Raw genomic sequence first — 27,389 nt, forward strand, 5'->3', positions numbered from 1 at the left:
ATTTGAAAAATATATGCAAAATATCAGAAATAGGCGGTAAATAAACCATTGCCATTGGAGATTTTTTCTACCCATTTTGACTATTATGGTCTTAAAGAAGGCATGTTATAAACACTGTTATGTTTGCAGGCAAATACCCAAGAAGCCATACAATTTCCTTAGAGTTCTCTCATTTGATTTGAATACTGTTAAGTGACCTTTAAATATTTTTTAGAATGCAGAATATACCATTACCTTTTCAAGTGACTTATTATTTTTTTTATTTTCCGAGCCAGTTGCCAACTGACTGGAATTCACGGTTTAGCAAACAATCCCCCATTTCCCTGTTTATGGACTGTCTGATACACTGCTGGTCTCGGTTGGGGAGAGAAACACAGAGAGCACCTGCTTTGTAAACTCAAGCTCTGACAAATGTCTCAGTCTTTTCTTTGCTTGTGGATGGGGAAATCGCCCGGTTAGTTATTTAGCCAAGCACCAAGGCGCCTTTGTGCGTAACAGCTGAGATGAGATACACATTGTGTCTCGCTGAAAATGAAAGCATTTTGTGCAAAGTGACAAAAAAATATTAACCAGCTCAGCTGTCCCCGTTTTACTGAAGACCCATTGAGCCGGATGGGATGAGAGAAAGCCTTGATCTTTAAACTCTTATTGTGCTCAACGCCGTTAGGCTCTCAAGATTCAGCGTCAAATGTGCTTCTTTCATCCTGCAACATTAAATTGGATTTCATTCTAAATTCCTTTAAACATCTTTATTGTGGCTAGGTATCAAGGGAAATATAGCTCAGAAAGAGCCAAGGCTACCATGACTATTTTATCTTAACCCCTTAAGGACCAAACTTCTGGAATAAAAGGGAATCATGACATGTCACACATGTCATGTGTCCTTAAGGGGTTAAAAGAACACTGTAGAGTTAGGAATTGAAACATGTATACGCTATAGTTTTACTATACATTCTTTTTTTTCTTCTTCTAACATTTCAGCCATTTATTTATTTTTCTTACAAAAAAAAAAACCTCACTGCATCGGTCTCCGTCCTGCCTTCTGCCATCCACCTCCTCGTCTGAGATCATCAAGATTGATAATCTCACCCAATCCAATATTTGCGAATATATAGTGGCGAAAAATTGGAAAGCAAGTGCGTTTGTGCGGCAAAACACTCAATGAGTAGCATTCGATTGAGAATCGGATTTAACTCTGTTCTCAATGCAGAAGCGCCTCTAGTGGCTAGAAGTGTGTTAACCCTGCAATGGAAGTATTGCAAAGTATATAAAATTTCAGTGTTTTACATTGTGGTGTTTAAAGTATAGGATCACTGCACCCAGACCACGTCATTGCGATGAAGTGGTCTGGGTTCCTTTAGTATTCCTTTAACTATTAAAGTGACTAACTAGGCATCATAACCAGTGCCATTATTTTATTGTAGCTTTTTGTTGTGTTTATGGTACTGGGAGTCTTTAAATTTATTGCATGTCCATGTCATTACCCTCAGCACTCTACGCCCTGCGCTCAGCTACATAATCAGTAAAGTCCTTAATTTCCCAGCCACAATATTTGTAAAATGATCGCTCTATGCAACGGTTGGCGCAGTCGGATTACCCTGAACCTATTTGATGCTGCTGCACTGATGCAAACTCTCTCTCAATTCAGCGAAATGATTCATGGCGCTGCAGGTTTGACAAAAACAGGAAGTATTGCACCCAGAACATCCTTACACCATAACCACAACAATAAACTGTAATAATGTAATATGATAACTGTGATTATAAAATAGGCTGTGGGGGGTAATCTTGGCGACAGAGAGGTAGGACCCCGTTTTTTATCAAACGCCTTGATAACAAGAAGGGTCTGCTCCCATAGTTTCTTTGCCATATAATTCTATAGATAAATTATTGCAATTAACGTGGTTAAAATATGTGTTCCGTTTTTTCATTGATTACATTTACTGATTTTCTTTTGATTCCTTTTTAGATTTTGTTCTCGAACATCGAAGATATCCTGGAAGTCCACAAAGAATTTTTGGACGTGCTGGAGTCCAGCTTGCAGCCAGAACCGCAATCACAACACGAGCTGGGAAATGTTTTCTTAAAATTTGTAAGTAGCAAAGTTTTTTTTTTTTTACACGTTATCAGAGGGTCGCAGCTTCCTCTCCCCACTTGTTTCGCGAGGGAGCGTTTGCAACCTGATTCTTTGTTGTCTCACTTATCAAACTCATGGATTTTATTCGATTATGCAGAGGAACCTTGGTGGGAAAGTTGTGAAAACAATAAAAGCAGACGTCACTGATAAATATATACAGCTCCTCGCAAAGCAAATGAGCCAGTATTTTTAGAAGCTTTGCCAGTTAATATAAGTTAAAGGACGGGTGTTCAATGCACCTTAATGCGCTGAATGGCTTTCTCTGGATTCCTGTATGGTAAACTGATTGGTCAAATGGATAAAAGGTGAAGCTCTCTAAAGCTGTTAGGTGCAGTGGTCATTTTTGAGAATACTCTTTACAAAACGTTCAATTTAAAGGGGCACTCTTGGCACCGAAACCATGATAGGCTATTATAATGGTTCTACTGCAAGGAGCTATGGATAGGGCCGGTGCAAGGATTTTTGGCTACATAGGCAAAGATGCAATTTGCTAACCTTTCTCTACAAAATCCCCCAGCCCCCTCCCTCCCCCCCCCATGTGTTTCATTCTCCCAGCTACAGGTAGAGCACCTTCTTCTTTTTTTTTTTTTTCTCCAAACATTTTTTTATTTTACAGGGGGTCTCTGTGGCACCCGAATTTCAGAACCCTCTGCTCTTATGTGATAATAACAATGTTTCAATCAGTTCGGCATCACCGAATATATTAATGTCTGCTTGGTACGGCTGGATCCTGCTTACATTTACAAATATTTCTGCCAAATAACAAAGCAAAACGTCCTCATTGCCACTTTGGGGTCAGAGGAAGACGGACTGTAGGTTATTGTGTGTTATATAGAAATTGAAATAAATGAAAGACTCTCAAATAGGCACATTTATTAGATTTTGATTGTGTTTTTTTTATTTATTTTTTTTTACTATATGAACACATGCCAGACATCACAAATGTAATGAATAAAAAAACAAATTCCTGTGCATCCTGTTTTGAGAAATGGAAAGAAAAAAAAAAGGAAAAATGACAGACACCACGAAAGTGAGATGTACACAGCCATAAGGCAGCTGGAACACAGACATAACTGTGATAGCGACACGTAAAAGCGTTACGTCTTGCCAGATTCCTATTTCGTGGTGGTGGTTGTTTTTTTTTTTTTTTTTTGTGGTTCTGCGCAACAATTTGGATTTTAGTTTCTCCATGACAGTCTGTGCAATACAAGAAATTCTAGCGCTAAATCAATTTAACCCCTTAAGGACCAAACTTCTGGAATAAAAGGGAATAATGACATGTCACACATGTCATGTGTCCTTAAGGGGTTAAAATATATATCCCTCTATAAGATAGAAGGCCTGAGAGCAGGGATACATATTGTCTTAAAATGCATCCTATAGCAGTCATTCACAGAGCAGCAGTGTAGCATTAACTGGACCAATCACAGCTTTACAGGGGCAGCCAATGGTAGGGAATTTTTATGATTTACAGATAACCTCAGCAAGAGCTTACCTCCCAATACCCCTAGATTTGGAAAGAAAGTCCTGAATTTTTTTTTTATTCAAGAAGTTTTCTCATAACTGGAAGGCCATAATTAGATGTGCTTGTGTCGTATAAGTGTAATACAGGGCATTCAGTGAATGCATAAGCAATACAACAGCCTGGGCCAGTCTGCAATGGACTGCACGTTGACAATACCTTCCTCTAAGAAGGACCCCACCACTGATGCACACAGTGTCACATGTAAATGGTCTTCTGGTCCATCCAGCCCAAACAATAGCTCCATGCATTCATACCTCCTAATGATGGACATATGCCAATGGCAGAACAGGTCAAGTGATAGGAGACTGCATCATGAGGTATCAGAAGTTAAAACAGGAAGTGTTAATGGGACCCCGATGCTCTGATCCAGTTAACTAATGAATACTAAAAAGATTAGTTGTAAAACAAAAGGGTACCCTTTTACATTTCTGCTTGTATTAGTTATGTGTTGTTTTGTACATCATTTCACAACCTGATACAAGGACCACAAGCAGAGGTGTAACTAGAATCCACTGCCCCCCCTGCGAAAATTGCCCTGGAGCCCCCTCTCATGTGTCTCATTCCCCCCCGTTCAGTGTCTCATTCCCATACCCAGGCCTCCCCATGTGCCTCAATCCCTCTCCCCACAGCCCCTCCATGTGTCCCATTCCCTCTCCCCCTCAGCCCCTTCATGTGTCCCATAGGCTCCTCCTCCTCCAGCCCCTTCATGTGTTCCATTCCCTCTAACCTTAGCCCCTCCATGATTCTCATACCCTTTTCCCTCCCAGCCCCTCCATGTATCCCACACCCTCTCTCCCTCCTCCCCTCCTTTCCATGTGTCCCATACCCTCCCTCTTATCCCTCCCCTCCATGTGTCCCATTATTCCCTCGCTCCCCCACCCCTCCAGGTGTCCAATTTCTCCATCTCTTCCCCCCTCCCTTCCCTGTGTCCCATACCCTCCATCTCTTCCCCCCTCCCTTCCCTGTGTCCCATACCCTCCATCTCTTCTCCCCTCCCTGTGTACCATTTCTCCCTCTTTACCCCCTCTCATCCAGATGTCCCATACTATGCATTTCTCCCCCCTCACTGTGTCCCATACCATGCATCTCTCCCCCCCCCCCTTCCCTCCCTGTGTACCATTTCTCCCTCTCCTCCTCCTCCTCCCTGTGTCCCATACCCTCTATCTCCTCCCTCCCCTCCTCTACTTTCCTGGACGCGGTTCCTGGTCTGACAGGAAGTGCTCTAACAGTGAGCATTTCCTGTCAGACCGCTCAGCCACACTACACACAGGCAGTAGGGGAACAGCACAGTACAGCTCTCCCTTTCTGCCAGCATTGGGAACTGCGAACCAGGGCCGGTGCGGCTGGAGTAAGGGGCCCAGTCACAGCTGCGACCCCTGCGACTGTGGTAGGTATGCCACTGACCACAAGAAGGATTTGGTTAGAAAATGGTGAGAAGGATTTTGATTTGGACGAACCAGCAGAAACAACTTTTGCAGTAGTCTACTTTTCAATGTAATGAATAACCTCAATTGTTGTCTTCTTTCAGTTGTAGAAGAAACAAGCTACTTCAAACTGTTCTGAAACTTGGTTTAAGTTTGTGGTTTGATTGGCAAATTACCCGTCATATAGCAACTGTCAAGATTGTCTTAATCCCTCATGAGGTTTGAAAGATCACAATTTGTTTTTCAATACGTTTATTTTGTAACGAGACCACAGTGAAGGAAAGAATCGGGGCAAGGTCCTCCAGCAGATGTGAGGCAAATCAGACCTCTGTTCTCCTCACCTGCACTAACCTCCGTCCACTCATTGTGTCTAAATACAAGCCTCTATTCCTGCCAGATGTTTTAGAATTATCTGGCATCGTACAGATAGGTTTGCCAAACACAAGGAGCGTAAACAGAGTCAGATGACTGGATTTCTTTTGATAAAAAAAAAACATTTATATATTTCATAATTTCATAGTAGAATCTCCATGCCAATGTTCTTGAAGCGTGAATAACAAATAATATCTGGTGCTTTTTGCAAATCTTTGGTATCCTCTTTCTGGATACAATGAGAATAGATGCTGTATCTGAACGTTAAAAGCACGTTTTCAAGGAGAACATGTCTTCTAATGTTTCCTCTGGGTGATACAGTGTTGGGGAGGTCTGTGGATGTCCTGCTCTATATTCTTGGCTACCTCCAAACTTCAGTCAACTTGTAAACATTGCTGATAAAGATGTTGCCATGAAAACCACAGACCAGCCTGTAAAATGGAGAATTCGATAGATTTCACCAGCCACTACCAAAACAACGTGAGTTGTTTAAGTGTCCCTCGATCAATTTCTTTGAGTTCCACCATCATCCAGCGATTTATGGTTCAAAACCACTTTTGCACTTACCTGTTTCCAGTGCTGAGGTCCCTGCACCAGATTGTTCTCATCCTCCAGTGACATCACGCCAATAAGGGAAGTTAATGCGCATCCTCTTGAATTAATCCTTTCCTATGGTGATCCTTTCCTATTTAGAAGACATTCAACGTCCTCATGCAGAGTGTTGAGGACGTAAAATAATAATTTACTGGAGTTAAACTCTGTGAGAATGCAGGAAACCCCACTAGGTTGTATGGAATCCAGGAAGATAAACATTGCAGCTTCTCTGCAGGGATAAGAGTAAGGGGACCGTTCACCCAGACCACTTCAATAAGATGAAGAGATCTAGATGCCTACAGTGTCCCTTTAGTGAACTCAATACTTTAGAATATTGGCCACAGTATGTATTTTAGTAATAGTGTTTATCTACATTGGTGTAAATCTTCATAATATTGCAATCTCTTGAATATTGTTCTCCGTTACTTTGATATTTTGATTTCTTTTGGATATTTTATTTCAGCCTGTCTAGTATTTAAGGGATGATGTAGACACTATAAACATTTAATCTCATTAAATTGGTTATAGCGCTTGGAGTCCCCTGGCACTGTTCCTCCATTCACATGTCCCCCAACTGTCAGATTTTTGGGTGCTCTCCCACCGTCCTGCTTTAGGTCCCTGGTGTCCCCGGGAAGCACAGCGCGAGCACATCATCAGATGCGCTCGTGCCGTGCAGTGGACACTAGGACCATGCAAGGAACACATCGGACGCGCTCCTTATGTGGTCCTGATAGCTGGGGACCGGATAGGCTGCTCCACAGGTGGTGGTCCTGCCCCTTTTTTTGATGAGATGGCCCTCTCCCAGGCATTGTGGGCATTGCTAACGATGGACCTCTCATCGCTGGTGATGCCCTCTCCAAACTCCGCCCACCTTTCCATATTTACAGACGGGACATGTTAGGAGGTATGCATTCAGGGTTAAACCATTTTCAAGAAGTTTAACAGTAAATAATGGTTCTTGGCTCACTCATAGCCTGGCCACTCCAAGGGGTGTGGTTAGGGCAGAGATTACACACTTTCTCCTAGCCATACCAATTCATACCGGCAATGGGAGCTGTATTCTGGAAAAGCGGCCAGCTGTCAGTCCAAGCCAAACACAGACACTCATAGCTGCTCAAGCTAATACTTCCTGATCAGCCCAAGGAGCACAGAGGTGGATGGGCTGATGGGCTGATGGGGACTCTCGTTTTAGCATTAAAATATTGAAAATGGTTTAATGCTGAACAGAAGGATGGCGCGATGAAACCCAAGCCACTATAACCACTTCAATGAGATGAAGGGTCTATAATATCCCGTTAAGTCTTAGCCATCAAGGGTAAAAAAAAAAAAAAAAATCTTAAATCAGAAGATACAGACTGTTCATTTAAACTAGAATCTTCAAGAACCGTAATCTGTATCTCTCTCTCTCTATGCAGCTAGCTCAGGTGTCAGTTCCAAGGGACTTCATTAATCTCTTATACGTAAACCGTTTTATTTTCGCTAACTCTGTGTGTGCCCTGTGGGTTACGTCAACATTTAAATATTCGCTTGGCACTCAATGGGTTAAGTCAGCAAGCATTAAAATGAGTTTCTTGCACTTCTTCCTATGGAAAAAAAATTATTATCTGTAAGCCGGACATAAACACCATTATCTGACCTGATTTGAAACTTTCCCCCGTCCAAACATCCCGTTCCCTTTTCAGATCTAAACTGAGCAGGAAATCTGTTTTGTAAATTGTAGGACTGGAATGCCTATATGTGTTCAGAAAGGTAATGGTAAAAGTACAATTTCTCTACATGTTAGAATAGATCTCACCACAGCAATATATTTCACGCGGGGTATGTCCTGTGCTAATCAGCCTAGATGGCTTATAACGGCAAATTGTCACAAAGCATACTCCCTGTTGTTACTCAGGTAAGGTTTTGAAATTCATACCTACCAAGTGTCTTGCTGTTTGAGGTACAGTCCTTCTTCGGACCCTGTTCCTATTATCCTCAGAGTTGTTGTTTTTGTTTAGTTTTTTTTGTATAGACTTTAGAATTCTGAGTGTCACAAAGCTCCACATTAATACAATGATGTGTATTACAGAGCTCCACAGTAATACAATAACATGCAGGAGTGTTATCACAGAGCTCCACAAAACTATACGTATATGCATTGTGTAAAAGTGCATCACAGAGCTCCGCAATAGGAATAAAAATATCCCGCAAACATAAATGTGACCAACGTGCACAGTAATCGTAGCACTCACCAAAGTGACACACAATACAAAATTTGAAATACCAAATAAGCAGCAAGCTTTAACGTGTGTTTAACATCGAATCTTCAGATTTTTAAAATAATAACATAAATGCACACAGTCCACACTATCTGATATAAACACATACAAATAAAACTTGGGGAATGTCTGGGATAAAACTCACATTTACCAGAGCCTTATCAACCCTGCCTCTGGGTTTGAAGAGTCCAACTTGAGAAGGATTATTCCCACAACAGGATGTTTGAGCAGGGTAGGTATGGTATTCGGAATTCTTCTATAGATATTGGAGACGAACAGAGAGGCCAGGAATCCTAATTGAACAGTATCCAAATTGGTTATTTAAAAAACAAACCTGTAAAAACTCTTACTTTAATAGCAGTGGGTACTGCAGACACAAATGCTGATTCCAGTCAATTCTCTATGTTTTATAGAATATTCGGCCTGGCTGGCTGAATTTGCTACTTGGCGATACCTATCCTGCTGAACCATCCTGTTGTGGTAATTATCGCTCTCAAATTAAACACTTCAAACCTAGAGCCTTAGAATTTACACATTTGTGAATTTAACAAAAGGAACTAAAATGGAAGAGGAAATTAAAATGATGGAAAAAGTGCGGTTTAGGTAAAGTATAATACATTTTTTATATTTTAGGGACATTAATAGGAGCAAACAGGAAAAGCGCCAGAAAAACAGGCCGAACATTGTACACCGTACTTTGTATACATAATCCCAAACGTGTCACCTGGTTTGTGTTTATTTTTGTGATGACGTACTAGAAATATTCAAGGGAGCAACGTGCTAAATTATTTCTGATTTAGCTGTCAGAAAACGAACAAGCACAGATATGCCTATGCGTGTGGCGCGAGCTGTCGGAATAATTGAAGCCTTCGTTATTGATTTCACACGCACAGTCTGACGTGGTCAATCAAAGAAAGAAACCTCTAGCAAGTTCGATGTTTGAGTGACCACGCCTGACGTGAATCCAAACTGATTTACTTTCTAACATCCAAGACATACAGCCCTTTAATCATCTTTTATTACATCCGTCTTGGAGGAAAGATGGGTGCGTGAAAAGAAATATGTAATAAGAATGTATTCAAGAAGGATTAGAGAATAATCATTTCAGAAAGGAATTTGTCACGGAAAACGTTCTTATTTTCGTTTTGTACCTTTTTAGAATTTGCTCAGTAATAGAACACATTTGACAGATTTATTATTTTTATTAATTATTAATTCTTTAATTATTTTTTTGAAAATCCATAGACCATTTTCTGTGATCCATTAGCTGTACAGCGACATAGACTATTGTTGGTGCTTTTTAATAATAAATAATTATAATAGAACAAATACGAGCTAGATGCTGTTGACGCATCATTTTGGTTTCTATGGCGATTGCTTTTAATGTAGACTTTTGCCCCTGTATTTCTTCAATTTTACCTTGCTAAATGTGAATACAAGAAGATGTAATTTTGCGTCTGTATAATGTAGTCTTACTTCATAAGTGCACCGCGCATGTGCACTGCAAATAAGTCCAATTGGGTAAAGTAAAGGTTATTCAATAATCTGTGAATTTTTTTTAGGGCATAGCAAATTTTAGCCAATATATATATTTCGGCTGGAACGGAGCTGGCTTGCCCAGTGTTTAATCCGTAAGTTTGGTCTGAAGTTTACAAAGTTCTGATCAGTTTATGAAAGACCTTGATATTGTTAATGTTGGAATTGTGATTTTTTTTTTTTTTTTAAAAACAGTATTTTGTGCCGTAGCTGCTGATCACATACTGCTTGGATATCTTTTGTGACACTGTAACTTAAGAACCGCAGGGAAGGGAATTTCAAGGGCGTGATTTCATGATCTTAAACGAACTTCTTTGCAGCGGTCAGATTTGTTTGAAAATCGCTCCAGTCTAACCGAACTCTAGACATAGAGTGCGAGTATCATTGGGTTTGAAAGTAATCCTAGGATAACTTCATTTTAAACGTTAACCATATGGTGGCAGAACGCTGTTGCCAACATAGCTGAAGTAACCAATTTTTTCCTTTTTTTTTTTTCCCCCTAAATATTCATTTATTGTTACGAAGCAAGCTTTTGGTTGAATCTGCAGAATTTGGGCGAATTCGGATATTTGTATCTGCGTTTCTGATCAGGATATTATTTCTAGTTATATATTTTTATTTGAATAAAATGTATTTTTCTCCCCTGAAAACTGAATGGTTTTTTTCTTTACTTCTTATAGAAAGATCGTTTTTGTGTATATGAAGAATACTGCAGTAACCACGAGAAAGCCTTGAGATTATTAATGGAGCTTAACAAGATCCAAGACATTCGCGCGTTTCTTTTGGTATGTATTGTGTACTGGTTACTGTGTTTTTATAATTTCTCTCTATATTATTTGCAATGTTCTATCAGTGACCTGTATCTTTTTTCTATTATTTTTTCCCCCTTTAATTTATTAAAGCAGCTCTGTCACCGCCTGGGGTCTTTGCATAATTTGTTGCAAAAATCCAGGACGGTGAGATCGCTTCTGGGGGGTCTTGTGGCCACGGGAGAGGAAAGGGGGAGGGGGAACAGGGAAAAGTGATATTTACTTACCTGAACCTGTCCCTTATGTGCGCCACTGTCCCCTTCCGTCCCCTCCAATTCAACTCCTGGCCCTCTCACTGCCAAAATTTGATGTCACTGGTGGTGGTTGGAGAAATGACTCCAGCTTGACAAATGGTAGCACTGCCTTTTGTCAAGTGTAGAAAAAATACTGCTCACTATATCTCTTGACTGGGTGGAATTCCAGTGAAATACCGACGCAGTCAATCGGAGTACTTCATAAAGATTCAATCTTTTTGAAATGACTCATTTTTGATATGGGGTTCATAGAGGTGCTTTAAAGAATCTGCAGATCTCACTACATGCCCGATTCCAGGTTGTTTAACCCCTTAAGGACACATGACATGTGTGACATGTCATGATTCCCTTTTATTCCAGAAGCTTGGTCCTTAAGGGGTTAAAGCACATTGCTACATAGTTTCATTAATATTTTTTCCAAATGGACGCAGTTATTGGAGGAGTTATCTCATCAGAGAGTGCATCAAAGCTACATAGTCCTTTCTCCTGCACGCTCCTAATATGGAAATTGCTAGAACTCTAATTATCAGAATTTATGGAGAGAAGGAACCTTCTTGCAACATAGTCTATGCAAGTATCCCAGATGATCGGAATGTCCCATTAGGGTATACATGGTGTGCGGGCGTGTGTGTAATAAATAAATACAATTTTAATTGATTTTCTATCCCTCCTGGATGATATATATATATATATATATATATAAATCAGAGTCTGAGTATTCTGCAAAGTATCTTAGCTGTTCCTAGAACTGCAACTCTTTTGGACAGCGATCTCAGATGCCCCACCTGGAATCTGTTGAAGCCACTGTCACAGCCCCGAGTGCTCCTATCACAACTGGGACTACTACTGCCTTCACCTTCCACATCCTTTCAGTCCATGGCATTTGTCCACCTTCTCATGTTCCTTCTTCCTGATGTGATAGTCATTCCATATTGCCACATCTACCAGCACTTCCGTTTCGCACACACATATATATAATATCTATATCCTGTACGAATGTATACCGTGTGTTCTGGCTGCTGTATTGTTTTCAATAGACTTCTACGTCTTTGCGTTGGTGTATCTTTGTGTTTATCCTAATCCGCAGTGTCTGGGCCTTTTTTTGTGTGCGTGTTTGGTGGGGGCTGATGTAGAACTGGTGATTGGTTTGCCTTAAAGGAAAATCTATCGGCAAAAGATTAATTGTAATCCTATTGGTGTGAAAAGGTTTCCGATGATCCTATTTTAATGCCATGTAATAAATTCATTACGTGCTCGGATTGTCTTTAAAATACTTTTCTTTGTGTTGAAGCCTGGGGATCAGCTGTTAATTCATCTAGAAGTCAATCTCAGAATCACATTGTAACACTTTACAAACATTAGATGCATTCATTCACAGAGCAATGTTTTAGAAACTGCCCTTTCCATGAAGTTAATTAAAGCCATGCGACTCATCATACATATTGAGTTTCTGTCGTTGTGAACTAGATTATCTAAAAAAAATGAAATAAAATAACAAAATAAACACAACCCTCACTGTTCTGATAATTGCTACTTAGAAAACCTGGAACATTACAATTTTAATTTACTTTTGGAAAAACAAATTGTATTGCAGAGCTTAGAGGGTTTTAAAATATATATTATGCAGTTAATTCTATTGCCGGTATATCTAAAAACAGCTTGCAAAAGCTGCAGATCTGCTGCCTTTGCAAGCCCTCCCCTTCTAACCCCGCCCAGACTTTCGGTGGCTGTCCAATCACAGACTTCCCAATGCAGCTCAATGAGAGATCTTTACACGGCAGGTGCTCTGGGCGAATGCCGCCTCTTGAGTTTAGCTCAACTGAGCTAACCAAACCAGGAAGTGACCAGACCAATTATCCGATAATTTATAAAAGTGTAAATTTCTATTGAAATCTGCATTTTTGGTAAAATGGGAAAAAAGAGGACACACACATAAAGCACTTAAGCTAAAGTTCTTATTTGTTGTGAATGTTCTTTACACCCTTTTAAAAACGCAGTTTGATCAATGTCTATGATCTATGATCCACAGTAATAACACAAGCTCCCATAGAAATGATGGTCTTTGTGTTATGTTGTATATGTTGTAATGCTGAAGCCTCTGTTAATAGATGTTATTTTGTGTCTGGTTGCAGAGTTGCATGCTGCTCGGAGGAAGAAAGACTACGGACATTCCTCTTGAAGGTTATCTCCTCACTCCCATCCAGAGGATATGCAAGTATCCGCTTCTCCTCAAGGTACTTTTGAAATGAGCACTCTTTATTTCCTTCTACTTTCTACTGTATAAATATTTTTAGACTTCCCTAAAAGCTTGTAGGATGTGTGCAAAGAGCCATCAGTGGCAGGAAACCTACGTACGATACTCAAAGCACCAAAACAACTTCAGCATAATGATGTGGTTTTTGGAGTATAGATGTTGCCTCTGCAGTCTCACTGTTCCATTCTCTGCCATTTAGGAGTTAAATCACTTTTCTTTCTGTTTATACAGCCCTAGCCACATCTCCCCTGGCTGTGACTCACACAGCCTACATGGAAAAAAAATGTCAATTATATCGTACAGCACAGTGTGTTTACTCTAGACATGTTGGCATCTTGCTCTTTTAGTTAACCTTTAATTGCATACAGGAGTCTCCTGCAGGCTATTAAGTGAGCAGGAGGTAGGAATTCTAAATTATTCAGATTTTGCAATAAAGGAAGTGTAAACATTAGATCTCTCTCACAGTGTAATGGGTCACCGTTATTCTCTAAATTGACTAGCAGTTCTATGTGTGTGTCCCGGTCTTACAAAAAGGGGTTCCTGGAGCTCAGGTGAGAGGTGCACCATCAAGTCAGAGTTATCCTCCACCACTTTTGGTGTGCAGAATTGGTCCAGGTAATCTCCAGAGTCCCCAACGTCATCTGGGTGAAACAGTAAGCACCCAGAGCCCTCATACCCCCTTCCCTCAATGACAATAGCCCTTTTTTAGTTCTCTAGGAGTTCTTAGGCAGGGCCAATATTATGTGGACAGGAGGCTGGCTTTCAAGACCCTCCATGAGCCAAGGACACAAGGGCTTCCCATCACAATTCCCATCATCTTCCACCAGCCAGATACTGCACTATGACCCTACTAAGTATAAACACGGCTTGATCGATCCAGAGAGCACCTACCTTAAGCATCTCCAGACAACTTGCATGCTAACCAGACACGTTCTATCTAAAATCCGTTCCTTAACAGAGTTTATCCAGCAAACTAAATCAAGTAGATTTGGATTGGAACAACGATTAGGAAAATAACAATTTTTAAAAATATATCTTTGGAAATTAGTTTTGGTTTCCATTTTAAAATGAACTAATTCCTTCTTTTTTTTACAATTCCTTTTTTTTTTGTGCTAAATATGACCGCTCTGCAGCTGTGTTTATTAAAGGAGGTAGTTTGAAATAATCAAATATGTGTATATGTTATTAATCGTTAATGGATTTGCAGCGTTTTCTTTCAATTCGTTTTGCTAAAGAAGAGTGGCTGAAAGTTCCATGTTCAAATTTAACAGAAAGTAGAAACACATTGCACGTTATATAGTGATTAAAATGTCTTTTTATGATAAACCTTTATTTTAATGTGTCCCTTGTCCACACACAACGTTTTGTTTAACGTAATGCCTCTGTCTTTGTTTCTACCCACAATGTTCTGTCATGAGTGGCTTATTTAATAACTCATTAATAAAAAGGCCAATTTTAATAAGTTATCAAAAAGTGATAATTTCGAAATACCCTTCAATTCAACTATAGTCAAAATTTAGCTATTTTAGCGTAACGTTGCACAGTACCTGGGGATTGCAGGTGATGCAGTTATTGCCAATCATTGCAGCTCTGAACGATAGATTAAAGGACCACTCTAGGCACCCAGACCACTTCAGCTTAATGAAGTGGTCTGGGTGCCAGGTCCAGCTAGGGTTAACCCATTTTTTTTTATAAACATAGCAGTTTCAGAGAAACTGCCATGTTTATTAATGGGTTAAGCCTTCCCCTAATCCTCTAGTGGCTGTCTCATTGACAGCCGCTAGAGGCGCTTGCGTGATTCTCACTGTGAAAATCACAGTGAGAGCACGCAAGCGTCCATAGGAAAGCATTGTAAATGCTTTCCTATGCAACCGGCTGAATGCGCGCGCAGCTCTTGCCGCGCGTGCGCATTCAGCCGACGGGACGGAGAGCAGGCGGAGAGGAGGAGGAGAGCTCCCCGCCCAGCGCTGGAAAAAGGTAAGTTTTACCCCTTTTCCCCTTTCCAGAGCCGGGCGGGAGGGGGACCCTGAGGGTGGGGGCACCCTCAGGGCACTCTAGTGCCAGGAAAAAGAGTATGTTTTCCTGGCACTAGAGTGGTCCTTTAAAGGGAACAGGAGGACATAGGATCTGCTTGGTCACAGCCAATCATATGTTTAATTATGGTGCTTGAGCTGTCTCTTTAAATATTAAAATACTATTCAAACTATTATATACATAGAAATATATATATATATATATTTTTTTTTTCTTCTTGCCGAGAGTTCAAAACAGATATATATCTGATTTTGTGCTATCATTTTATTATTTTAGGTTTTTGTGTTTTTCCTTGTTGTTTATTGTCTACGTATTCTAGCTTTTCAATGCAGCCTCAAAGTGTCACAGACACCCTTGGGAGATCCTTTTCACCAGTCCCAAGATGAAAGCAGAGGGCAGTGCTGAAAGTGATGGCATTTAAATTAAGGCTGCAGTCTGCACAGGGAGATGCCAATACCCATCTGACTTTCTGTAGCATTTTTGCTTACACTGTTTTTCTTTAGATTTTTTTTTTTTTTTTTTACAAAATAATCCAATTTTATTTTTAGAGAAATATCATTACCAACACCATTATATGAAATATGTTTGACACATTTGTATTCTTCTGATTTTCAATGCTTCTGAAGAGTAAGGCAGTCAGATATGTCCACCTATACAAATAGATCAAAATACACAGTAAGTTATCCCTATACCCTACAATATGATGCTATAAAATTAGACTGCAAAATCTAATTAAATTAGGCTGTTTTATTATTTTTTTTTTTATTATTATTTCTTCCATACATACATACAATTGCTTTATTTAAAAAATAAATAAAAAATTAAGAATTATTTGGACTTTTCGAAATCACATAAATATTTTGTTGACACAGCTGTGGTCAATGCCGGCAAATTTGGGTGATTCACAATTTCCCCGTTAATCAATGGATTCCTTCATTGCCCACGTGGCAGGAACATCCACATTACCACATTACATTTTATTTAATTTCATTTTTTTTATTGTAAAAAGTCAAGCACCTATTTAGAAATAATTACGAATGACGCAGTCCACTCAAATAACTCATTCATTTCTCATAGATGAGATTATTTGGCCCCCAAAAACCTGTACATGTTTGGGACCATCAGGTGCGTAGGCCTATTAACCATGGGGGCAAAATGTTGCTATCCTAGATTAATAAAATATGTGTTAAATTACTCCATGAAGGCAAACAAGCAAATCCGCAATGGTTGTTACTCTGTTTAAGTTTTATTCTATAAATAAAAGAAAAAAGAGTTTTTGAAGTTCAACACAACTTATACCCAAACCTATACAAACCTATGTAACTCCAAAAAAATATTACAATTTATCGAAAAGAAAATGGGCTGCATACATGAGTGCTAAAAATATATAGTCAAAATTAATCAACGCACCATAAAAAGGGATGTGGGGGCTGAAAACAGAAATACGGAAGGCAGCAAACCACTTTTTATTTGGTTACTGTTCGCCAAAGGCATAGAAAGCCCAGGAAGTGATTAGAAAAAAAATAAAAAATAAAATAAAGTTCAACTAAAATGGGGTAACACATAGCCACTAACCGTGGTCTTGGGAACTATTGTAACCACGTTCAAACATGTATCGATTTAATACCAAATGGTTTACGCAGTTTGTGAATGTAAACATGACTTACTACTTCATTGATACATATTTAGATTTAGGCAATATATAGGCAATATATAGATATAGGCAATTTGACAATAAAAGGCAGCCTTTAATGAGCTATAACATGGGTGGTGGTTAGAAATCTCATTTATTGATGGCCTTTTCATCACGGATTAACACGTTATCTACTATTTTACATTCTGAAATCTGTTGCATTACTACAGTACCTGGTATACAAGTAAATTCATTGATCTTATTTCATATACATGTAAACTGTGCCAGTTTATCAAGTATTTCTGGCGGTTGTTGGTAGGTAGGTCAATGAAACTCCAACGAAACGTAAAAGTCAACTTTAACCTCAAAACTATTTTTACTATAATAATAGTTTCATCACATTTTGAAAGCTATTTTTTTTGTTTTAATGAAGTATATTATATTAGTATAGAAAAATAAAAACTCATCCCTACTTTAGTATATGCCAGGATCCTTTAGCCCTATACATGCACCTTGGGTCAGACATTGGTTTGCAACAGAGTTAGTCTCTATGGTATTTCCTGTTTTACTCCCTGGACAGAAACAAGGAAGACCATAGAGATTGCCTGTTCTCAAACACAGTCTGACTCAAGATGCATGTGCATTCAAATTCAGTCGAGTTGCGATATGGCCTAAATTTGAGCCAATCAGCTGTTTGGGTGAATTCTATATTTCAAAAAGCGCCCAATGTATGTATAACTGGGCAAATGATTAGCGCAATGGCCAAACATGTTTGTCATAGATTAAGGGTAACGATGAGTTTTTCATATAATTTTTTTAAATTTATATTTTTATCTATTTCCTTTTCAAAACTTGATGAATGGATTGTTATATTAATAATTAGTATTGAGCTGACATTTGTCCTTTAAGTATAATTCCCTTAGATGTCTTCAGAACTTTAGCGTCAGATAATGTACCTAGATCTCTCTGTGCACTCAGATGTCATTTAGATTTATTAAAACGAAGCTGAGAAAACAAGTTTCAAAGTTTGAATTGGTCATTGGCCACGAGAGAACAACGCAGGAATCCGAATACTCTTCCGTAGATGACTACTGTCTCAAGAGTCTGTATCGCACATCATAAATCTGTTGCCGGCAAATTCAGTGAATGAAGTACCTTGGAAGCTTGTCAGTAATGTTACACGCTGTCTGCATGAGTCTTCTGTAATAAGTGGACATAAAGACGAGGATTTTGTTTCTCCTCTCTTTCAAATAAATAGAATGTGGGCCTCTATCTTTTGTGCTCAAATCACATAACATGAAGTCCTCCTTCTGGCTATTTTCAGTGGCTTTTTGGAGCTCCAACTCGGGTCAAGCTGCGTTTCAGCAAATTTCTGTGCTGAGAGGCAAGCAACAGACCAACATTGCCCAGTTATGTTGAAAGGGTTTAAAGTCTGTGCGATTTAAACGTTTAATACAAATGAAAGATCGTGATTATTTTTTTATTTAATTTTTATGTTCTGAGGCCAAGATTTGTATATAATAGATTCACAGATTAGTCTGTTTATTGGAAAAAAAATTTAGCTTGTCATAACTGTATTCCTTTTTATGTCATTATGCAAGATTAAGGTGTTTTTGAATGAACAAACTCAGCCGATCACCCCCAGCCAATGCTTGCATTCCTGCTCTCCTGTTGATGGCCAAGCAGAGGAGGCAGAAGAATCCAAAGTCAGGGGCCTAGGGAACAACTTTATGTTAAACCATGTGAAAACTGTTTAACACCTTTCAGTAAGAGGGTGCTGAGGGACTCTAGGCCCAAAACAACTTCATTGCGACAAAGTTGTTTTGAGAGTCGAGCGTTCAGATTGGATTAATAATATGCATCATGTAGTATTCATTTGTTCCTTTATATATTAGATTTTTTTTTTTTTTTTTACAAATCAAATGACTAAAATGATATCCTCACATTTTTTGAAAGAAATTACAACAAAGACAATATGAGTATTTCATAAAGATTCATTTCATAAAGATCTTGATAAAATACTCATTTGACAGTGCCGCGTTAAGCTAAAGTGGTTGTGCTCCTTAGACTTGCCCTTTAAATGTAGAAATCCATACTTGAAACTGGTCGCCTCCATCTTGATTCCATGCAAATCGTTTGTTATAAGCTCAAATGTTGAAACCTGGCAGTCAACTCAGAGAAAGCATGCATGCAAAAGGAGAAATTAAACAATGTTTCTATTTCTCCTCTACATTTGCATTGAGTGCCCTGCTAGTGCCGGGACTGAAACTGATTGTGGTATAATTTGCTACATCATTAAAATAGATTTAAAAGAAAACGAAGAAGGGCTTTTTTCTGTAATTTCCATAGACGTGCCTGTTTGTCTCTTAAGGATGTGTAATAACATCATTTTGATAAGGAGCACTGGCTAAAATGAAAAGTTACTCGACTGATAACTTTTGAACTGTCTAGTATGTTTTTCAGCTTCTAATTTATCTTTGTGTGTTTTAAACTTTGCTGCTTTGACTGTATTGGCACACGGTGCCATGGAGAGGTCTTTCAGTCTGCAAACTGTGCACGATACCCCAAAGCCCTGGATGTAACTGTAAATACTATTAAAGCTGCCGCTATAAGGCCTCTGTGTGTGGCGAATGACCTGCCTGTGACACAGACAGAATGCTGCGTCTCCCAGTGATTAGTCCTCACTCAGTGATGTCATCGCTGCAGACACTGAATCCCAATTAAAAGCACATGTTGGGAATCCGTGACAGTGGAACGTAAAATTAATTAAAAATAAATCATTGGCTTAAACCGAGGGCAGAATACATGGATCTCTGTAGGCATATTACTGTGATGGGAAGAGTTAAAGTTGTGGTACAAGGGCTGTTTAGGATTGAGTTAGGAGTAGATTTGAGTTAAAGGGACACTATAGTCACTAGAACCACTACAGCTTAATGTAGTTGTTCTGGTGTCTGTAGCTTGTCCCCAGGCTTTTCAATGTTAATGCTGCCTTTTCAGAGGGCCCCTAGAGGTGCTTTCTGTTTCAGTGCTGCACAGTGTGAATCACTGGCTTTCAGCATCTCCACACTCTGCATGGAGACGTTGAGCGTTCCCTATAGAGATGCATTGATTCAATGCATCTCTATGAGGAGTTGCTGACTGGCTCACCGTTGCATTTGCCGTGCATGTGCAATGCCCTCCGAATGCCTTCCTATGGGAAAGCATTGGATTAGCTGAGATTTTTAAAACTGATTATCTCAACCACAGAGGTGGGACCAGCTGCATCGAGACAAGTGCGGTGTGGAAGAAAAGGTAGGTTTAAAGTCTTCTCAAAGGGATCGGATAGGGCCGAGGAGCTAAATAGTTAGTTTAACACTATATTGTTAGGAATATATATTTGTATTCCTGACACTATAGTGTTCCTTTAAATTTAGTATTGGGGTACATAAGGTGTTTTGTTTTGTTCTGTTTTAAGAGAAGTTAGAGATAGGATTATGGCTTATTTTCAAGTTTACACTTTGAGTGCTGGAGTTTGAAAGGTTATGTCAGATCAGTCAGATTGATATTAGGCTGCAGGAGCTGTTATACAATGTGTATCATTCAGAGCTGTCCCTACTCCTCCTGCAAGGTATTTCCTGTTTTAGAGGCTGCAAGTGAGCAGATGGGAAGTGATCCCTTCCACTTCCTTTCCAGCCTCCCACACAGACACTGCAGCTCTGCTATCTCAGCTGGGCTACAGAAAGTTAATTATTAACGTTAAAACTATTCTCTTCCAAGTTCAGTGATTGCTGAAGTTAAATGCTTCATGGCATCAGGATTTCTGGAGAATGAAGGAAGAACGGAGGATTTTTAAAAACAAATTTATGCGGTTTATATTTGAATGGCAAAAAATAAACCTGAGCAAACAGCAGAGATAAAATAAATACTTCTATTTAAAAAAAAAAAAAGCCTTAAAGGGACACTATAGTCACCAGAACAACTAAAGCTTGACTTGTTCTGGCTTTGCCCCTGATTTGCCTCCTTGGCAGTCTCAGCCAATCCAATGGGAAAGCATTGTGATTGGCTCAGAGAACCACTTCTGATGATGTCAGCCAAGCAGGCAGATCAGGGGCAGAGCCAGCAGCTGCAGACTTGAATAAAAGTAAGATTTTACTATATTTAGGGGGGCAGAGGTTGGGCCAGAGGGGCTAGCTGGTGGTTTTAACACTATAGCGTGAGAAATACATGTTTGTGCTCCTGGCCCTATAGTGTTTCTTTAAGTAGACTATATAGGTTCACTACACAGTATATGAAAAAGCTAATAAAATGTTTATTGCTGCAAATAAAAACTTTGCAATAACAAAATGGGTAGATAAAATTGAAATAAATACATAAAATCACAATGGAGACAATGCAAGGTGCATACATCCAAACTGTTGCATAATTAAAAAAAAAAAATTAAATGTAAAATTGTATCCTGGGAGGTAGATCACACAATGACCTGTGAACGGCATGAAAATGAGGTGTCAGCTGACCATGGAAGTATTCCTAAAGGATAAAAGCTAAGAGATATTTTTTGGGGTGGTTATTATTATTATTGGCATTTATATAGCACCAACAGATTCCGTAGCATTTACAATATTATAAAAGGGAGATGGTGATTTACCTATAAATGGGACAATTACAAAATCTCTTACAGGAAAGATACATTGAAGAGAACCCTGCTGGTTAGTGGATTGTGGGAATACTGAACCCCTTCTATTAAAGGGTAGCTACGTTAGCCGATGTGTTTCGTGTGATTGCTTTTTGGATTGAGTGCAAACATATTTGAACGGGACAAATACAGCAAGAGACGTTCCTTTTAACATAATTGTAATTATGCCGGAATTCGATTTTTACATTCTTTATAAGTTACTGTTTGCGTCATCTCACCCCTGCAAATTGTCGGCCTTAAAACAAGTTAACCGCATGCAAAAGCAATTTTCGACTACGGGGTCACTCATGTGGCAGTTTATGGGTTAACACACCAGGTCATCCCCTGCGACTTCTTCATAAGGAGACACTTTTCTTACCCTCTGTTTGCAAATCTGGTCCTCTGCCAGGTCAAAAAAAAATGGTTTCCTAACAGCGGTACTTTTTATTTATTAATTTATTTTATAGCCTTAATGGAGGCTAAATAACGCAGTGATCCTTCTGATCGTTGTTTAATGGTTGTGTAATCCCTTGGCAGCGTTTGGGAGCCTGGATTTTCTTCCTCTCTGTTTTGCAAAATTGTTTGTTGTATAGAAGGATCGTCTGCAACGTGACTTCTTTCCATTGAAAGGAAAAAGAAATGTACACTCACGCTGTGAGACTTCAAAGCCTCAAATCTAAACAGATCATGTAATAATTGTTCTGTTTTTTTGCTGGACCGCACGAAACACAGATTACACCCATATTCACTAAGGAGTGTTCTTATACATTGTGTAACCATGGGGGAAAAGAAAACTACACATTTTAAAACAATGTTTTCTTTATAGCTGAATAAAGTGTCTGACTTCATTTTATAATGACATATATGCATAATAAAAGGTGTACTCTTAGAACCAAAATATCTTTACCTTAATGAAGTAGTTTTGGTGTATAGATCATGGCCTTGCAGTCTCACTGCCCAATTCTCTGCCATTTAGGAGTTAAATCACTTTTGTTTCTGCTTTTGCAGCCCTAGTGACTGACACAGCCTGCATAAACAAAAATGGTTACATTTTCAATCAGATTTTACAGCACAGTGTGTTTTTTTTCTGTAGAGGTTTTTAACTCCTGCTCTGTGAATCAAACTTTAATCACACACAGAAGGCTCTAGCAGACTATTAACAAAGCAGGAGATAAGTCGTTCTGATTTATACAGAAAGTGCAATAAAGGAAGTTAAAACATTATCTCTATGTATATAGGAAATGCATAGTGAGACTATAAGTCACATGCAGGGAGGTGTGGCTAGGGTTGCATAAACCAAGGGATTTAACTCCTAAATGGCAGCGAAGTGAGCAGTTACGCTCCAGGTGTATGATCTATACACCAAAACCATTCCATTAAGCTAAAGTTGTTTTGGAGGAGATATTAAATAGTTATCCTATGTTAATATATTTACCGCAAAAGATGATGTTGGTCAGCCATACAGGGGGGAGAATTGACTTGGGATTTGATCGAGAACACAGAAATGAAGAGAAGACTCCTTCCGCAAAGCCTGTGTTCCATCCAGGGGAAGCACAATCCCTGAATCACAAAATAAGACCTTTAACGCAAGCTAATGTATTGATGGGTAGCACACCTCTAAAGAACAGTGTTTTTGTTATAAAGCCTAAGTCATGTATCTATGTCAGTTGGACTAAGGCTTTATACAAAAAAAAAAAGTTTTTTTTTTGTTTGTATTTTTTTTTTTTTTTTTTTAGCATGTGTGCTGTCTGCCCGTAAAATGTTCACTTCTTGTGTCATTAACTTTTGTTGCCCATCTTTAATTTTGATTGAATTTGTAGAATCATTACCCTCCAATGCTGGCCTTAAATTTATGGTTGTCCTGGTTATGGATCAAATTTGGAATTCATTTACAATTGTAGAATTACATGACTTGAAAGTATGCGCTAATGATTTGATAATCCTCCACTTTCCAGGAGCTAGCCAAAAGGACCCCGAACAAGCACCCAGATCACCACGCAGTGCTCAGCGCTTTGCAAGCTATGAAGACAGTCTGCACCAATATCAACGAAACAAAGAGACAGATGGAGAAGTTGGAAGCTCTCGAACAGTTACAGTCTCACATAGAAGGATGGGAGGTCTGACAACATATCTTGCTACTTTATTAATTATTTATAAAGGCCAGATAATCTAAGAAACAATGTACAACAGAGTGGTGTTAGATAGAAAACATTTCGGATACATTTCATATTTCTAGTGAGTAAGAAATGCAGATACAATGATAAATCATCAAAGGACAAACCATGTTAGTCAATGTTAGGTCGACACCACTTCTAGCCTTTCTTATGCCATCTTGTCTGTCTGTCCTGGTCGGTCTGTCTGCCCGTCTGTCCTATTGTACTTCTTGAGAATTCCAATGTAGGACTTAACATGTATCTTGGCCATTTAGTATATTTCCAGTGTTTTTTGCAGCAACTCACTTGAAACCCAATCACCATCATTCGTAGCCAGATTTGTTGTCAGAGATTAGCAGAATATTCATTGTGATTCATTAAGTGCTGGGAGCTTATAAATTGGCTTGTTTTCTACCACACCGTCATTACTGTCCGTAGTGTGTGTGCCATTACATGTCATTTTCTTGTTTTTTGGGTTCTAGGGTTCCAATCTGACTGACATCTGTACACAGCTACTTCTACAGGGGCCGCTATTAAAAATATCAGCTGGAAATATCCAAGAACGCATTTTCTTCTTGTTTGATAACCTTCTTGTCTACTGCAAGAGAAAGTCCAGGTAAGAAGATGACGCCACTCTTGTGCTTTGTTCTTTCAGCTTTTATCGAGTAATGTACAAGTATCGATTTTAGGATCCCAGGGAACCCAGCCCTTCATAATTGGCATATTGCACAGAGATGCACTTTAATCATTCATTCTCACATTCATTTAAAACAATGGGTGAATTTGTGTATGGTATGTATTTTAAGAACAATATGCAATTTTGATTGGCAGCAAAAATTGGTAATAAATAAAGGAAACAAACAGGGCGCTTAAAGACACAAAACGCGTTGGTGTTCATAAAGACTATGTTTCCATTACCTATGTGGATTGAGGCATCTCTCCTTTCTGTGAAGGGGATTTCAAATTAATAATTCCCAAGTAAAGTGTATTTCGCTGTTCGAAAGTATTTTCCGATTATGCTGAGAAATTGCCCTCCAGTCAAATCCAATTAATGTCATAGACACTAGAGAGGTCTGGAGGTCTGATGCCATGCATATACTGAATGAGGATTTTTCGAGCTGTTTATTCTCAGTAAGATGTAAACTGTGTAACTAGCACCCCAGCACACAGTTACAAATATCTCAGTATGTGCAGTGTTTCAAGTTAACTTATACCACCATAACCACTTCAAATCATTGAAGGGGTCATGGTGGTTGGAGTAACCGTTTAAGTAAACAAGCCACGTATAAGTTAAAGGGTTTTCCCCCTCTCTACTAAAGTGGCTATAAGTGTGTAACTCTGTTTTAAGCTACCGCAACATGCTTTTATTCTGTCAATTCTTCACATTGTTCATCAATGCAAACACATTTTTAATTATTTTTAGATGGCTATAATTAAATGTATTTTGTGGCCAACTCACGTGTACGTGCTTTATGTGTGCCTTTTCTTTTGAATTGTGATCCCGTAATGTTAATGAGCTACTTTTTTTTTCATTTTGAGAATTGAGAAAAAGGAACGCTGTGTGTGTAATGAAGGAAATCCTCCAGTAACTGACCTTTCTATAAGCTGGGGGGGGGGGTGTTGAATTTCCCCACATCTCTATTCATAATGCCCAGTCAGCGACTGGAGTGGGAGAATTAAGAATTCCCCTATTTTTCCTCAAATGAGTCAATGTTTTGGCAACATTGTCACAATCTAAACAAGGAAGAACTGGTGCCAACTATCTCTGGTCCTCACAATCAGGCTATTAAAGGTACAACTCTGATGTAGAATGTTCTGTTTAAGGAGCATTAAAAGGGCAGTCTTGGCACCATAACCACTGCATGCTGATGTGGTTGTAATGGTGGCATTAGAATGCAGACACCATATCTGATTCTTGCTCAAACATCCTTCAAGCATTTTGACCAAAATCCCTGAAGCACCCACAGCCTGTTCAAAATCCCTGAAGCACCCACAGTATATTGCTAGGGTGGTAGTTTTAATGCCATTCGTTGAATAAGCTTTATCACCTGACCCTTATTTTCATAGCTTCACAAGTGTTGTTGACGTGTTCTCATTTCGCTTGTAGGGTTGCAGGGAAGAAGTCTGCTAAAAGAACAAAATCCATCAATGGCTCCTTATATATATTCCGCGGCAGAATTAACACCGAGGTCATGGAGGTAGAGAATGTAGAAGACGGGACAGGTAAGAGGGGAACTATTTTTTCTAAATTAAAAATATGCCTGTCAATCAAACTATGCTGACTATATTGTACCACATTACCTCCCCCTTAAATGCTTTTTTTCGCACGTGATATGATGTCTATGTAAACCTAATTACTTATCTGCTTTGTTCTCTGCTTGTATGTGGCTGAAGGATAATATATCCAATCCAATCAGATATTGACAGGTAACGTCTCAAAGAGATCATACGATACTCGTTCAGATCGCGTAATTATATTAAATGATGCTGCAATCTCGCCATCTGTTCTTGTTTTTTTTATATGTCTAATACCACCTGGAGTGTCTTTCCTGGCTGTATAGTTGTATTTGATACCTGTTATGTCTCTTGGGGATTTCTCTATCTCCTGTTTCGGAGCTGTGATATAACCCGAGACGTGTAATCATTAATTACAGGGTCGCTATTCTTGGGTTTAGTTTGTTTTCTTTCTTTTATCTTTCTTTTATCTTTTTTTGCACCTGTCGCATTCTGGAAGCCAAAGTAGGAAATGACAATCACACCTGATTAAGTTAAATCACAGTTTCGATGTTTAAATGGTTCATAGTGGTCGCATTTGGGCACTATTGCTGTGCATAACTTGGAGTTATGAGAGTAGTAGTATACAGCATTTGTCACACTAAGATTACCCACTACTGCTATAGAATTGTATATCCGCACTGGACGCTGAATAGATTAAAGTAAAATTTTGGTCAGCGTATACAATTAACTATTTACTGATTGCCATGTGGGAAGTGTGAATGTAATCCAATGTTAAAAAACAAAAATCAGCATTACGGTCATACTGCCCTTATGGGGACCGGCAACTTCATAGTTCATTGAGAATCTGATACGGATCCAGTAAGAGACATTTCCATGGATGGAATAAATTCCAGTTTATTTTTGATGTTCAGCCTCTACAAGTTCAGTCTTTGGGGGTGACGACATGGATGTATTTGCCACACTGCAAACAAGGCATTTGCCTAGGGCGGCACTTTCAGGGGGGTGCCAAAAAATGACACCCAAGGTCCCAGACAAATGTCTTGCTTGCCTTGTGTTCTGGGGCTGTCTACCTTACTGTGAGTGAGTGAGTGAGTGTAGCTGTCAGTGTGTGTCTGTGAGTGAGTGAAAGTGTGTGTGTCTTTCAGTGAGAATGGGTGTGCCTGTGAGTGTGTGTATGTCATTTTATGTGTATCGGAGAGTGTGTGCCTGTCAGTGAGTGGGTGTGTCAATGTGTGTCTGTCAGTGAAAGTGTGTGTTGGTTAAACCGTGTGCGCCTATGACTGTATGTGTGTGCCAATGACTGTGTATCTGTCAGTGAGTGTATATCAGTGCATGTATCAATGAGGGCATGTGTCTGTCCGTTAAACACAAATTGGGGGGTCAAATTTAGATTTTGGGGGTGCCCGAATTTAGTTGTGCCTAGGGCAGCACAAATCCAAAAGACACCACTGGGTGACGACAATAAGCCAACAAGTCGTGTGTCCTGATTGAAGATTGCCAGCCTGCTTCTTCTGCTT

The 27,389-nt window shown here is 39.2% G+C and overlaps 1 protein-coding gene across 1 annotated transcript in view; it reads left to right on the forward strand.

The window, feature by feature from the left end:
* The window catches only part of PREX1 (phosphatidylinositol-3,4,5-trisphosphate dependent Rac exchange factor 1), a 248,191-nt gene that overhangs the window by 89,062 nt on the left and 131,740 nt on the right, over positions 1-27,389 (forward strand). The window contains exons 3-8 of the mRNA XM_063459441.1: positions 1,970-2,092; positions 10,527-10,631; positions 13,042-13,143; positions 23,437-23,598; positions 24,117-24,250; positions 25,742-25,857. Coding sequence (XP_063315511.1) covers positions 1,970-2,092; positions 10,527-10,631; positions 13,042-13,143; positions 23,437-23,598; positions 24,117-24,250; positions 25,742-25,857 — 742 coding nt within the window. The remainder of the gene's footprint in view (positions 1-1,969; positions 2,093-10,526; positions 10,632-13,041; positions 13,144-23,436; positions 23,599-24,116; positions 24,251-25,741; positions 25,858-27,389) is intronic.

The sequence above is a fragment of the Pelobates fuscus genome, chromosome 6, assembly GCF_036172605.1.
Source record: "Pelobates fuscus isolate aPelFus1 chromosome 6, aPelFus1.pri, whole genome shotgun sequence".
In the NCBI taxonomy this organism is placed as follows: domain Eukaryota; kingdom Metazoa; phylum Chordata; class Amphibia; order Anura; family Pelobatidae; genus Pelobates; species Pelobates fuscus.